The sequence below is a fragment of the Lacerta agilis genome, chromosome 14 (genome assembly GCF_009819535.1).
Source record: "Lacerta agilis isolate rLacAgi1 chromosome 14, rLacAgi1.pri, whole genome shotgun sequence".
Taxonomy (NCBI): domain Eukaryota; kingdom Metazoa; phylum Chordata; class Lepidosauria; order Squamata; family Lacertidae; genus Lacerta; species Lacerta agilis.
In genome coordinates this window covers 13,545,656-13,561,588 of record NC_046325.1, presented here as the reverse complement: position 1 = coordinate 13,561,588, position 15,933 = coordinate 13,545,656, and the positions used below count along the sequence as shown (strand labels likewise).

Below are 15,933 nucleotides of genomic sequence, written 5' to 3'. Positions count from 1 at the left end.
GGCATTGGATGGAGATTAATAACATAAATGGTTTAGCACCAATAAATTTTTTTGGGGGAGGGGCAATTAAACAAATAAGACTTGGGGGGGGGAAATAACCAACTGGTATGGCTCTTTCCCACCCGCAGATGACCTGGTCATGCCCGCTGATGTGGACAGAAAGCAGAGGGAGGTGGGAAAGGAAAAAGTGTGGTAAGTTTATTGCTATTTTGCTTGGCAGTTTACAGAGATAGGGCTAGGACTTGTGTCTGGAAGCATTTCAGGTTAGTTGGCACGAGGCAACATTAGAAATTTGCTTGGGAGGGAGATACAACTAGAAACAAAGATGGGCAAATCTGTTACTGGGATGGACTGTGCTAAGTTTTTGAGTGATAAGTAATAGTTTCCTGGTCAATGTGGGGAGACTCATCCTTGAATAAATCTTGGGTGCGAGGCCAGAGGGCAACCTGTCAGCCAGTTCTAGCTTCTGTATGAATGGCCATTGGTCATGCTTTGCAAGCAGAAGATGTCACTAAGACCAGGCAATGGGCTGCAACCTGGAGAAAGATGCAAAATGGACCACAAAGTAGATATATTCTTGACAGTTATTAAAGTGGTGGCAAATCACATCATAGTTTCTTTTCATTATGGATTATTTAAGCATGTTTTCCAGGCAGCAGATGAGAGTCAGATTGCAGATGGCCAAGAGGGTCGGTGAGGGCAGGAGACCAAGGGTGGGGAACCTCAGGCCCAGCTTGTATCCTAACCAGATTCAATCTAAGGCTTTCTTCCCCTCTCCCGATGACTAAAACAAATTGAACATTTATGCGACAGGCCACTGGAAGGAGTTGCAACCTCTGCTAAGAAGATTATCTGTAAGGGAAGAAAAGAATTAATTGAAATTCTTGGAAGGGACATTTTACTTGTGTTATACTCTCGCTATATAATCACACGGAGAGAATTCTGGGAATTCTGGGAAGCAAAGGAAGACTCCAAGGAGAAAAATAAAAAATTGCTGCATATGATCCAGGAAAGGGGGGAGCAAGCTTGTTGTCGGTTTCTTGAATGTGTAGAAATGGAACATCCGGGTTCCATCCAGAATCTGCTGCTTGCAATACATGGTGAGTTTGGCTTAGAATCCTTTCTAAACTTCAAGGACGACCTGGTTGGAAGCCAGATTCTGTGCCCAGATTTGTAGGCACAGATCATCCTCTAGAATAAAATAGCTTACTAGGGAAAAGCTGAAGTCCCTTCTTGGGGCACCTTCGGATCAATTTTTATGGTAGCCCAAATCTCAGTTGTATGGAGGTATGTATATATTTCAATTTTAACTCATGAGCTATTGTTGCAATTTATTCTAATTGTATATTTTATTTTTATGAATGCTATCACTATTGTGTTATGCGAGCTGGTCTTTGACCATAATAAATTATCAAGAAATTATATTCAAGAACTTCAAGGACAGTGAAACTCCCTCCTTCCACATTGCAACAGTCAATTCAGGTAAAGAATTGTATTTCTTTTACAGGCTTGGGACAAGATCCTGTCCAGACTTCTGGCCACTCAGGGCTACAGTTCGAATCCCCCCCGTTTGCAGAGAAAGGAAGAAGCACGAAGATGGAAAACCCGGCAGGTTCTGGGGAAAGTGACTGGGGTAGCTGGTGCCCCAGTGAGGTAAGAGGATGCAGTTTTAATCATTTGCATTACCAACCCATAGTAATACACTGGCACTTTTAAAGCAGAGGTTCTGAATCTGAATTTCCAGTTCACTGTGTACATTAATTAATGAACTTGCTGTTCAATTTCAAAGGCTGGTAGTAGCAAGGCTGCCTCTAGACAGGTGGCTGCTGGTGCTAAGAAATCGTCACACTTCTGCAGAAATGCCAGCGGCATTGCAGTGGTCTTTCCATGCTGTGATTCCTGTTCAGTGCGCCTCACACCCATTTTACAGAGGGCCCAGGGCCGGTGCGTCCATTTAGGTGAACTAGGCAATCGCCTAGGGCGCCAAAATGGAGGGGGCACTGGCCAGGCTTGGGCGGTGGTGCGGAACAGGCGAGCAGCAGCTTCTACGCTGTAGCGGAGAGGTGCTGCTTGCCCCCTAGACCACCACCCCGGCTCCCGCTAAAGCAGGCTTTGGCGGGGGGCGGTCGATGGGACGGGCGAGCAGCGGCTTCTCTGCTACAGCGGAGAAACCGCTGCTTGCCTCTCCACCACCCCCCGACCTCCCGCCATAGCAGGCTTTGTAGGGGGCCGGGGGCGGCGGCGCCAGAAGATTGGTCTCGCCTAGGGCACCAGAAGCCCTAGCACCAGTCCTGAGAGGGCCCACCTGATGTGGTCGTCATCCACCTGTAATCCTCCTGCAGTTTCCTGTGCTTTAAACATAGGCCATTAATGTGCATTCAGCTTGCATTAGTCTACTTCAGGTGTCAGCCTCTCCACAGGTGCCTCCTGAAGTTAATTCTTTGGGTGCATCTTGGCTCCAAATGCATGGACAGGAGGGTAAACGTTGAGTTTGTGTGAGTTGCAGCAGTCCTATGCAGGCAATTCCCCATTTACGTGGGGGTTATGTTCCAAGGCACCATGCACCTTTGTGAAATGGTGTAAAATTGGAACACCAATTGAAAAAGCCTACAAACACTTAGTTCTACCCCTGCCCCTTTTTGTGATGTTTTTATGGCGTTTCGTTTTAAAATAATTTTCATTAAAGATTTTCTTGGTTTACAAATTACGTGCATTGTCTTTTTTTCTCACTTTGTAAAGTCTTTTCTACATATCTGTTACATTTCTTATGAGACGTTAGTGTTGAGTTTAGTTTAAGGTCGGGGAGAGGAGAGGAAGGGTGGTGTGGTGAAACTTAAATTATTGTTTATAGTGTAGGTATGTGGTTTTTTTTACAGTGTTTCTGAGTCACTTCTGGGTTCGGCATGATGCGTGCATGTACAGTCTCACACATATTGGACAAGCGTAAATGGGGAGTCACAGGGGTGTCAGATACAGACAAGAATGCCCTGTTTTCAGATGGGAAAAAAGATCTGGCATCCACACTAATGGTTACCTTTTTCTTGTAGGAGCTTCCAGAAAAAATCAAACCAGATGTGGTTTGGGACTCAGAAAGGGGTGATGAAGCATACAGGTGAGTGAAATTTCTCTCAGATCTTTTAAGGATTTATCACGTCAGGGAACAGTTTATACTGTGAATTGAATTTTGGGATTCTGACCCTTTGGAATCCTCTCCCATTACACATTGGACAGGTGACGTAGCTCTGAAGACCTTCCTCCAAAGAGAGTTTAGATCTTCATCTCAGTCTTCACCTGTATTAGAAGTACTTTCAAATGCATTTGTATATGGATTTTTAAAATATTTATATAGTTTTTAAAATAAAATAAAATATGTGTGTTTTAACTGTTTTTACACATTTCCTTACCTCATGGTTCTAAATGTTTTGTTTTCATAATTGTACATTTCATTATTGTAACCTGCCCTGGGCCATTACGGAAAAAAGCAAATAAGGAAGCTAAAACAAACAAATATAAATGTTCCCCATCTTCATTCAGTCCTGTTTTTCTCTAGCTCTTGATCCATTCAAATAACAAACAGGAGTGCTGACTGTGGGGCAAACTAGATGCGATGGTGACTGGTCCACTTTTTTACACCTGAGTCTCTCCCAATTACTTTAAAGAAGTTTTTTGGGGGGGCTACGTCCAGTTTTTAGAGCAAAAAGGGGTACATGTTGTAGAATACTGTATTTGCTGTGAGAATTTTCACTGAAATGCTAACAGACACCAAAACACTGGTGAAAACACAGTGAGTAGCTACGATCCAGTTTGCTTTGCACCTACTCAAGCATTTTAAAGTCAGCTTTCCGGTATCAGAAGCAAACATTTTTTATTTATTAGGCTGTCTCTTAGTGAAAGTGTTTCTCTATGGCAAAATGTTTGAATGCAACAGAGCAATGTTTACACAGGCAATTTCTTTCCCTAAACTTTTCGCCTCCTTACTCAGCATATGAAGGGTCTCCTTGCAGAAATGTTGATTAGAACAGCAGAAGAATTTCTCTTCATCCATTTTCAACCCGCTTCCCCTTTCATCTTTCCCTTTGTGCCATTCAGAGTGCGCTCCACAGAGGCTGGCTCCTTCCGTTGTGGAGATACGGATCTTGTATATGAGGTGAGAGAAGCTGTGACGGTAACATACTACTTTGATTCGTGGCTGAAGCTCCTGGAAGAACAGAGCACTGAGGAGTTGCATGTTGCTGGCCCGCTGTTCAACATTCAAGTGGATGTAGTAGAGGCTGTGACAGCCATTCACATCCCTCACTTCTTGTCTCTTTCAGGTATGGTGGAGGGAAGGAAATCTTCCAAGTGTATAACCGTAAGAGGAGATCCTAAACAGGAATAACTTTCATTGACAGGCTAAGAACGCTATGGGGCCAGTGGTATTGGTTCCATGGCTCAATAGTCCTGCCTTTCCTGTGTCTTGTATCATTTTTGTGCTACAGTGGAACCTCGGTTGTCGAACGCTTTGGAAGTTGATCATTTCGGCTTTTGAATGCTGATAACCCGGAAGTGAATGCTTGTTTTCAAACTCACCATGGTAGCCAAACAGCTTCCGAAGCACATTTCTCCATTTTTTCACATTTCTTCCAACCAGCAATTGCGCCTCGGTTGTCAGACGTTTCAGAAGTTGAACAGTCTTCCAGAACAGATTACACTCGACAACTGAAGTTCCACTATATATTTTAACTGTGCTATTCCCATTGTTTTCCGTGGTTTATCATACTTTGTTTGCAAGCTGCCTTGAGAGGATATTGTTCCATAAAATGACATAAACCAACTTTAACTGAGAAGAATGATGATGACAACATAAATACTTGCATGAAGCAGGCAGGTTGAAGTGATGAGTTTTGTCACTCAGTCCAACCATGAGGGAAGGTGAAGCCATTGCCTCAGGGGTGGCAGGCCTGGGACTCTTCCTCCATGCCGCTAACTGCTTTGGCTTCCTCCCCCTGCAGGCCATTTTTAACACCTCCTTTTTCAACCCCTTTTCTTGTCTTTTGTCAGGGGGGAGCAGCAGAGTAGGCAGTGTCGGATGTGGGTTGGGGATGAGGCAGCATGAGGACGGCACTTTCTGTTTTGCCTCAGTGGCACAATGTGCTGGGCCAGCCCTGTTGTCCCCCAGACTCAAGCCAACACTTGTAACACATTTGTCTATGCTTCCTTTGCGCTCCATTTTAGCTGAAGACCATTCCGGGGTCTACATTGCACATTTTGTCAAAGGGGAGATGAAGCTGGAGAAGCCAGACCGAGTGGAGCCTCATCATGCTGTGCTGGAAAACCCCAAGTTCTCTTCCCTTGGAATCATTTTCAAAAAGATGTTTAAGCAAAAGATCAACACCGTGGCACGGCTCTATCAGATACTTCGATTCAAAATGCCAATATTCCACCTATACCTCTTACCCAATGACCCCTCCCTAATAAAGGTAAGCGGGAACCCCCAAGTTTGATTTGCATTCTAGATTGCCTGGATCATTTGCTTGATCATACTAATCATGACACAATAGCAATGCAAAAATCATGCACCAGGATGTGCCATTGTTAGTGAACTGCTTTAGTTGGGCTTCAGCTAATTTACCAAACTTCTTGTTGTTGTTTAGTCGTTTATTTGTGTCCGACTCTTCGTGACCCCATGGACCAGAGCATGCCAGGCACTCCTGTCTTCCACTGCCTCCTGCAGTTTGGTCAAACTCATGTTGGTAGCTTCGAGAACACTGTCCAACCATCTCGTCCTCTGTCGTCCCCTTCTCCTTGTGCCCTCCATCTTTCCCAACATCAGTGTCTTTTCCAGGAAATCTACTCTTCTCACGAGGTGGCCAAAGTATTGGAGCCTCAGCGTCAGGATCTGTCCTTCCAGTGAGCACTCAGGGCTGATTTCCTTAAGAATGGATAGGTTTGATCTTCTTGCAGTCCATGGGACTCTCAAGAGTCTCCTCCAGCACCATAATTCAAAAGCATCAATTCTTCAGCGATCAGCTTTCTTTATGGTCCAGCTCTCACTTATAGCACAAACTTATAGCCGACATGAAAAATGCCACCAGAGGTGAGATTATCAGCTGCCCTTCACAAGGTTACTTTGGTTCCCAACAACAGTGGTGTTTACTAAAAGTTAACTTTCCAATATTGAAATAAACAATTTTCATTTGTTTGGCAGTCTCCTTGCTAACGGCCAAAGGCCTTGCCTAGAGAACCTGTCAGCAGTTGTTGCCAAATTGGGAAAATGGAATATATTTATGCTACACTGAAGCCAGTGGGGCTTCCCTCAGACAAAACACATTTCATGAAGAGCAAATTCCCCTTAGCTCATTTAGGACTAGACTTGGTACAGTGGTACCTTGGTTTACGAACTTAATCCATTCCGGAAGTCCGTTCTTAAACCGAAACTGTTCTTAAACCGAGGCGCGCTTTCCCTAATGTGGCCTCCCGCCGCTGGTGCCCTTCCAGCATTCAGATTCCGTTTTTAGACTGAGGTAAAGTTCTCAAACCGGGACACTACTTCCGGTACTGTTCTTAAACTGAGGTAACACTGTACTTATGAGCTCTTTGAGGAAAACATCCCTCCTGGTTTGCAATGTTGGAGATAAAGCACACTGTTATTTTGCCTTATCAATTTCAACTGCTCCTAGAAATGTTGCCTTATGTTTCATGGTAATATTGAAGTATAATTCCTTCTGTGGGTTACTGCATTGTCTCATCAGGAGACTGACCCAGGGTTGCTGTGTCACAGTTCAAGGTAGCCAATCCAAGAGCCCCAACTTGAGTTTCTCATGCGGCCTATAAATCTCCTGTCCACATTGTAGTTTCTAGTGCCAAAGCAGTTTAGTTTTCCTGTGGATGGAGAACCTGTGTCCTTTCAGATGTTGTTGGGCTACAACATCCATTATCCCTGCCCCATGCTGGCTGGGGCCAAAGGAAGACCAATAACATCGGGATTGCAGCACCCTATCCCTGCCTTATCTACTAACAATGCCAAGAAAGTTGTGGGGCTTCGAGTAAAAGAGCTGAGCTTCTGCTCCAAATGCCCTTCATCCTATTTGAAAGGGACCCAGTATTGTAGGAGTTAGCCACCTTCTTTTGCATGTCTCAAAAGTGTCCTTGTTTGCCCTTCCCAGGCTGTTGATGAGCATGAAGCAAATTGCCATTCACAGAGAATAGAGAAACCCCCTGGGACCCTGATAAGTCTGAAGATTGGCACTTCCGTCTTTGTGCAGACCTTAGACGATGTCACAATCTGGCCTGAGGTGAGACACAAAGATGATGAAATATTCTGTCAATGCAGAGAATGGGAAGGAACTACACCAGGACCCCTGGTCGCCCTTTAATTGGACTCTCTTGGAATCATAGGTGGGGCTAAGCCACATTCACATCTACAAAGGTTTCCCGCTTTCCCGCAGGAAGTGAAGTTTCGATACCAGGATGCCGAGAAGCTGCAGCAGTACGTGGAGCTGTCTGCTGAGCAAATGCAAGAGAAGTTCAGCTTCACGCTGGTGGAGAAGCGGACAAATAAACTCATCTGGAAGGCTGACGTGAAACGAGGTATGTTTTGAGTGAGGGAAGATCACAAGGTTGGACCATAGGTTGGGAAGCAGGATGGCAAAGGGCATCCCAGCCACATTCCCGCTTTGACTGCCTCTTTCCTGTTCTCTTGCAGAAGAGTTGGATCCAGGTCAGACGAATTCCTCTATTCTATGCCCAGTACAAGGTAAGCAAGTTTTATTTCCCTGTAATTATATCCCACCTCCCTCCCAAGGGGGCACAGAGCAACTGGTGACACAGCACTACACACATGGCAGAATAATAATAAAAAGTAACATTTGTAATGTCATGGACGAGCCTTCCTAGACAAGCTGACCCGGCTTCATCATGTTCTTTGGTGCCAGATCAAGATCTTTAAAAACACCTAGGTTTTTAAAGTTTGGCTGAACTCAGCTATCTAGACATGCCACAGGAATCCAGGACATGGGCTCCCAATAACTCATCTCCCATAGCCATCAGTTTCTTATAGTTCCTGCTTGCTTCATTCATATCCTCTTTCTCTCTCTCTCTCTCTTCCAGGTGATTGTGGCTCCTCACTGCCCCATACACCATCCCAGAGAACTGACTCAGGCCGCGGTGCAGAAGGCAGGTGAGGATTAAACCTTTTTCTTGAAGGAGATGGGGAAATATATTAATTCCTGTGACCCATGGGGGGGGGGGCGGGAAATTAACAAGAGGAAAATGGCTGGGTACCTAGATTAAAAAGCTGGGGCTGAACACACACTCAACTAGGAGAGAGCCCCAGTGGCAAAGTAAAGAACAATAATAATAATTTATTACTTTTACCCCACCAATCTGGATGGGTTGCCCCAGCCACTCTGGGCGGCATCCAGCAAAATATAACAGAACCCAAAGAAACATCTCAACCAGACACTTCCTACTTGCAGGGTTACATTTTAAGAAATAAACAAACAAATAAAAACACAAGCAGTAACTGATTTGCGTGGGGGTTACGTTCCGAGACACTGTGCATAATTGGAACACCCATTGCAGAGCTAATGAAGGGAATTCTGCTTCTCAGCTCTCCCAGTGCTAGAATGGTCAGGTAGCAGTATAATGTGGAAATACAGGTCATTTGACTTACTTTATCCCGCTTCAGCTCCATGTAGCAGCTGACCTCTCTCCCTCCCCCTCAGTGTCATTCCTAGTTGTGGAAGTTGGCAGCATCTTCCAATGATCTGCCTCATTCCCAGGTCCATTTGCTGAGCTTCTCTTTTGTTTTGTGCCTGCTTTTCTCTGCTGCTGGGGGTGACATTGCAGAGCAATGGAGAAGACCATCGCAGACTGCCTGATGTCCACACTGGAGAACTTGCAGGAGGACGATCTCAAGAGATTCAAGCTCAAGCTCCACGAGTTCCCCATCAGGGAGGGCTATAACAACATCCCCCTAGGGACACTGGAGAAGGCAGATGTGGTGGACTTAAGCCAGCGCCTTCTGAGTTTCTACCTGGAAGATTATGCTGTGCAGGTGACGGCCGATGTCCTCAGAGCCATCAACTGCAGGAATGAGGCACAGAAGCTCCTTGCCCTCACTGGAAAGGAGTAAGGAAAAAGGAATGCCGTCTCATGGAACTCAACATGAGTTAAGGGGAAAGGACTGTCATTGCGTAGGGGTGTTATTGGGTTGTTGTTTTGATTATATATTTTGTGGTTTTGTGGTTTTATTTTTATTTTGTTCTGTGAACCACCCTGAGACCTCCAGGTATAGGGTGGTATATAAATTCAATAAACAATAATAATAACTGAAGTGATTTAAGATAATTTACAAGAGCCTCCAAAATGAATCAAACTATACTCACTGGTGTTGTCACTGTCTCTTTTGCATTCCCCAGCACGGGAGATGAGGACAACCATGGTTTGGAATGAAACAACTATTAGCAAGTTGCAAATATCCCCTTTTGGGGGGAGGTGGTGGAGAGGGCTGCAGTGGGGCAGCTGCAAGCATTCTTGAAGGATACAGATTACGTAGATCCTTTCCAGGACTGAGAGCTTATCCACATTTTCTTTTCTCCTGCTGCTCTCCCCTGGGGGAAACCTCTTTTTAGCGCTCAAACCGGAGCAAATGGAAATTTGACTTTTCCCTGGATTGCTATTTGTTCTATCGCTACATAAAGGGGGTTTGCCCTCTGGAAGGAGTGCGCCAAGTGGGAAACCACTTGGCTCCATGCCTAGAAAGCGCTGGTCAAGTGGAAAACTGCTTGGACCTGTGCTGTTTAATCATGGCACAAGCAGAAATGTGGATGAGCCCCCAAGTCGGCCTTGGTCACCCTGATGAATGAGCTTTGCGGAGAGTAACACAGCAGAAGTGCTACCTTGCTCCTGCTTCTTGATCTCTTGCTGCCTTTTGATACCATCAACCATGATATCCTCCAGGGGAATGGGAATCGAGGGCACTTTATTCCCATGGTTCCAAGCCTACCCTCAGGACTAAGCCCAGAGAGTAGAATTAGGAGAGGGCCTTTCGACCCCCTGACAGATACGCTATGGGGTGCCACAGGGGCCGCTAACTTATATCTAGTGACATTTAGTATCTACATGAAGCAGCTTGGAGTGGACATTAGGTTTTTCGGGCTGAGGTGCCATCAGTATGCTGAAGGCACTCAGCTTTATTTCTCCATAACATCTGAACCAGAAGAGGCTGCTCAGTCTCTGGGTTACTGCCTGGACACAGTGGTTTAAACGGTTGGGGGGAAACAAGCTGAGCTTGAATCCTGGAAAGACCGAGGCACTGTGAGTAACTCCTGTACCTGAGAAATTGGTTTGCTGCCTACCCTGGATGGGGTTGCACTCACGCTGAAGGAGCAGGTTCACAGTTTGGAGGTGCTTCTTGATGCAGGTCTGAAGCTCAGGTAGCCTCAGTGGCTGGAAATTCCTTTTACCAACTGACTGGTTCCTCAGCTACAGCCATTTCTGGACCGGAAAAACCTTGCCATAGTAGTTCATGCATTGGTTACTTCAAGACTGGGTTACTGCAATGCACTCTACACTCTGCGAGAAGTGAGGTTACAGGGAACCAGGCAGAGGGCCTTCTCGGTAGTGGTGCCTGCCCTGTGGAACGGCCTCCCATCAGGTGTCAAGGAAATAAACAACTATCTGACTTTTAGAAGACACTTTAAGGCAGCCCTGTTTAAGGAAGTTTTTAATGTTTGATGTTTTATCGTGTTTTTAATATTCTGTTGGGAGCCTCCCAGAATGGCTCTGGAAATATGAGTATGTTGTTGTTGTTGTTGTTGATGATGATGATGTATGTGGGGCATCCTTCACGCTTCATCTGGAGGCTGCAGTTAGTGCAGGATGCTGCCACGACTGCTGACAGGAGTGAGGACTTGTCAGCATATACTAACTGAGCCTGGATAGCTCAGTTGGTAAAGAGCATGGTGCAGGTGTGATCCCTGTGTGGGACAGCTGCATAGGTTGGACGAGAGGATCCTCGGTGTCCTTTCCAACTCTACATTCTATGATATGTAGCTCACACTAAAACAAATGGACCTAGACAGTAGAGTGATAAATGGCAGCACAAAAAATGTCACCAGATGCCACCCACCCACTGTGATATTCACAGTCAGGCAACAATTTTATATTTCATACACTTCCCTTACTGGATTTTCCCTGATTTGGGAAGAACAGAATTTACAGTGGAAAAAAATTGTTGGACTGGTAAGACCTCAAGAGGACAACACCCAAAGAACAGAGACACGTCCAGCTTAAAATACACATTAAATGCCCATGTGGTTAAACCCGGTTTGAAAGGGGATAGTTCTCTACATCTGGATGATGTCTGCCTGCATTTCAAAGATCTCTAAACTGATTGCTTCTTTGTCCATTTAAAATTCTGAACTCTCCCATCTGTATTGCAGTTCTGTAGCAGTGAAGATAAATGGCCTTAACTGGGAGACTTAGAAGGATCTGGAGTGGTGCATCAGCAGATCAACTGACCTGAATCTCTTCACACCACCCAACCAATCAAGGCACTCTGAAAATGACTTGTGTGTCTCTGTGAAAACAGTCTATTCTTCCAGAGAGAAGTCAAAGACTAATGGGTTTTTTAAGTGGCAGAATTTTTTAAAAAATATATGTTTATTAATATTGTTTTCATTGCAAGGCAATGCATTACAGAATAATTGCATTTGTGTAGACAAGTACATGAAATTGGACGTGATATACCTTCAGACATCCATTTTACTATCATGTTTATAAATGTCATTGCAAAATAGAAGTGAAAATCAGCATCGGTAGACTCCACCATTCCTAAAGGATAAAGCTTACTAAAGAAATTCTACCAGACAAAAGTTTTCTTCCAAACGTGAGAGTAGATACTAGGTAATTACAATTATCATGATAACAGAGAGAGTAATAATAATAAACAGGAAGGGAATCAAGGTTATCATTTGAAGAACCCCCACTATGAGCGAGCCTGTGTTGGGGGTGAGGTGTACTGCTGCCATCACCTGGTGAATTTCAAATTCCAAGTAAGCAGCAGTATTTTAATACAATGGAGGGGAAGAGGAAAGATTGCTGCTCAGGGTAAATAATATGTTCCGGATTAAGAAAAACGAGATTGGGATAAATGTGCTCCTGAACGGGGAAGATGGACACAGTGATACAGGTAGACACGACTAGCTGAAAACAATCCACTACATGTGGCACAAAACCTAAGGTACACTGAAATAAATGGACATCCAGCCAGGGACTTAGGGCAAATAGGGTTCTGCATTCCTATCTATCAGTGTTAGGGGTCCTTCAAAGAGATCCATTTTAACTTTCAAGGGGCCGTTTCTACGTTATTAAGATTTGCATAATTTGTGGAATACTTTCATGGGAAGAAGAAGCATGTTTCTCTTCTGCCAAGATAAGAATGCTCACTTCATATTATAAATGTCCTTTAAGGCCTTCAGTGCTTGTTCTTCAGTAATGTTTTTCCAGTCCGCTGGCAGATCAGCTGGTTTAGCGTCATACGCTCTGGCAAAATCGTGGTTGTATTTGTTCAAAACAAACTTCCAGTAATCTGAAGCATTGATACTGGGATCTGGTTGGATGCACCAGTCTGGATAATATGCACGATAATCTTTGAATGGATAGAGTTCCCAATTTGTGTCCGGATTTTTGAACTGAGTGTTGGATGCCACGAAAGTTGAACAGATATTATAAACAAGCTTTTCTGACTCTATTTCTCTGTATGTTCCCAGTCCTTGAGGCCGATGGACAGTTGCAAAATGCTCTTGATGAACACTCCCTCCAGCTTCACAGGGGACTTTGCAAAAAGGACACTGCTTCCCACAGCCAAACACCCGCTTGAAGATCTCATCCTGGGGGCTCACATGCAATTTGGAGAGTTTAGACTGGATATCCAGGAAATCATATTTAGATAATATTTGCTGTTGCAAATCGGCAAGGAAGTTTTCAACAAAAGCAGAAAACTGTGCAGGATCAGTTGCATTCTTAAACTGTACCCCTAACAGACTTTCCTTAGAAATGACCAACTCCTTCTGCATTTCTCTGCAAAAACTGTCCAAAAATTCTGAGACGGTCTCAATATCTTGATGCTTTAATTTTTCCAGCGTTTCTACAATTTTCTTTACTATCGCAGAGAGAATCTCTTTCTCCAGTTTCTCCAGACACTCATTCTCTGCATAGTAATCCAAAATTTGTTTCTGAATCCAGTTTTTGACAAACATTTCATAAGCCCCAATGTATTCTACATAACTGTCGACATTGCCCTCTTCAAACAGTTCCTTCAGGAGAGTAAACTGGAAGAAGCTCCGACTGGCGTACCCAATGGACTGTGCACTGTTGAGAATATCATCTACTATTTCTATCCCAAGTCTTTTGTCTATATAACTCACAAGGGCAGGATGGAGACACTGGTCACAAAAATCCTTGGCTCTGATTTGCTGGGCATCTTTTTCCAGATAAAGATCTCTGAAAATTGAGAAATAATGAGGCTTCAGTTTCTCTAAGCGTATATAGGGATCATTTTCCTTAATAAACTCTTCATGCATCTTCTGAAATTCATGAGCTGCTTCCCCCAAAATGTGAAGCTTCAGATCCACCTCAAAGCATGTTGTTAGATGAAGTTTCTGAGCATCAGAATGTTGAACGATTTCATTGATAATCTGTAAAAGTTCACCACAATATGTATCATCATAGTCTGCTTTGGAATCAACCTTTTTACAAATGTACAAACTGCATTTAGCCAGCAAGGAGTGGGCAAGTTCTTCTACCTCATGCAAATGCTCCTTTTTTGCAAACAAGTATTTCATATGGCACCACCATGTTGAATCCATATATTCAGATTTCATTTGAAAAGTATTCATTCTGTAGCTTAACAAAGATTTTGCTCCCTGTACTTTTACATTGACTGAACTTCCTCGATGTGACAATTCCTTTCTCAGATATAACTCAACCTCTTCATATATTTGTCGTTTCTCTAAGGGAGCAGGTGATATTTCTGACAATGTTTCTGTCCACATTCTTTCAAACTCTTTTTCCAGTTCTTGATCTTCAAACCTATCTTCATTTTCCCGGCATTTTTTAAGTAGCCCATCAACCTTGCCTTCAATTACTTTCAAGAATTCAGTTTCTAGAGAGTGAATCTTGTGAAGCCCCTTTTTAATGCGAACAGCTTCCTGACATTTGTTGTAAGAATAACTTTCAAGTTCTTGCTTGAGGCTGTGAGCACTACGGACAAAATCTTCTCTGTACCTTTCTACCAAATGCAGATTTGCTGCTCTGCTTTCAAAGTACTGCTTCAAATTCTCCAGAATCTGCTGTTCTCCAGCCAGCAGCTTCTGGTGAAGCTCACTTTGCAAACTGCGTGTATCAAATTCATCGGGAGAAACATTCTGTATTGATGTTTCCTGTTCAGATACCCAGAGGTGCATCTCTCTGCGAAAATGCCAGTCCCATTCAGAATATTTCATGGAAAGCTGGTTATAAGCTTCTGCTATGAGGCTGTTTCGGAAACTGAAGATGAAGTTCTCGTGTTTCACAGCATTCCACAGACTTTTCACCCATTCAATAAACTGAGGGATGTCCTTGGGAGGTATTTTACATGAGCGGTTCTTTATGAATTCAAATATGTACTTCTTTAATTCAAGGACTTTTTCACTGTATCCCATGTTAACTGGGGCCATGGGTGGGACTCCATGCCAAAGACCTGGGATGTACCAATTGTGCATTTCTGGGTCATAATCCATGATGTCTGAAAACTTGATATCCCTATTGAGTTTTTCCATTTTTGCTGCAGCCTGGGTCATTTCATTCAGCTGTTCCAAAAGGTGCTTCCTGTCCCTCATGTTTTGGTCATGTGCAGAAACATCACTGACGTTTTGATGAACAAACTGGCAGTTGGGTTTTTGCCCAATCCTCTCCATCCTGAGGAAGGCATGGGTCACAATTTGTAGGATGTCCTTCATTTCAGTGGCATTCTCCATGGCCATGTTGACAATGGTGATGTCGCTCAGCCCAATCACTAGAGTGGCCAACTCGTTGTCATGCTGATAGCTATCTTCCAGTTTGGCCAGTTCAGGGGCTTTCAAGCCCTCTGTGTCTATCACTAGGATGAAGTCACAGCCAAGATCCTGAACCAAATTCTCTCTGACATTAAGAAGCATCATGAAGGCACCCCGTGTGCACCGCCCACTGCTGACAGCAAACTGCAGGCCAAACATGGTGTTCAGAAGGGTGGATTTCCCAGTGCTCTGCACCCCCAGAACGGTTATCACCGTCATCTTGGCTTGCCCCCTAAGTTTGTTATTGAGTTTATTCAGAACATCTGTTATCCACTGCAGGGGAATATTGGATGCATCACCATCAATGAGCTCCAGGGGAAACCCTTCCAGCAGTAGTTCAGCTGCAATGCTTGGGAAATGGGCAAACTGCCTTTTGTTTTTAGCTATTTTGCCCTCACTAACCATTGAGCATTCTGCCTCATAAAACTGCCCCAGCTCACGCATGAAATGCTCAACTCCCAAGGATGAGGACGATATCAACTGGTCGACCTCTGCAATCTTCCGCCCATCATCTCCCAATTTCTTGCATTTCTCTTTATAGTCAGCACGTAACTTGGAAAGATTTCCCCTAGCAATATGGTCCAGGTTGAACTTCATCCATTTCAAGAAGTAATTCCTCTCTGCATCCTTCAAATGTTTTATGCCCTTGATGAAATTAATCAAACCAATGGTGAGATCACATTGACTCTGCTGGTTACGCAGTTCCAACCATCTGCCTCTCAATTCTGATCTGTATTTTTCCAAAGGCATGTCCCCTTGTCTTTCCATTCTGCATAGTTCTTTCTCCACTTTGGCCAGGTTTTTCCAGAGATCACCTTGGAGTATCAGTGTTTCTTTCTTGTAAACTGCTACA

The 15,933-nt window shown here is 44.1% G+C and overlaps 1 protein-coding gene across 2 annotated transcripts in view; it reads left to right on the top strand.

Annotated features, from left to right (window-relative positions):
- Positions 1-4,145: 4,145 nt before the first annotated feature.
- LOC117058682 (caspase recruitment domain-containing protein 8-like) overlaps positions 4,146-15,933 on the top strand; it is a 32,127-nt gene continuing 20,339 nt past the window's right edge. Inside the window, exons 1-3 of one of the 2 annotated variants that reach the window (XM_033170010.1) lie at positions 4,146-4,313; positions 5,215-5,459; positions 7,146-7,274. In XM_033170010.1, coding sequence (XP_033025901.1) covers positions 5,262-5,459; positions 7,146-7,274 — 327 coding nt within the window. In that variant the 5' untranslated portion in view covers positions 4,146-4,313; positions 5,215-5,261. Of the gene's footprint in view, positions 4,314-5,055; positions 5,460-7,145; positions 7,275-15,933 lie in introns of those variants that run through there. The other variant, XM_033170009.1, reaches the window with a different exon arrangement.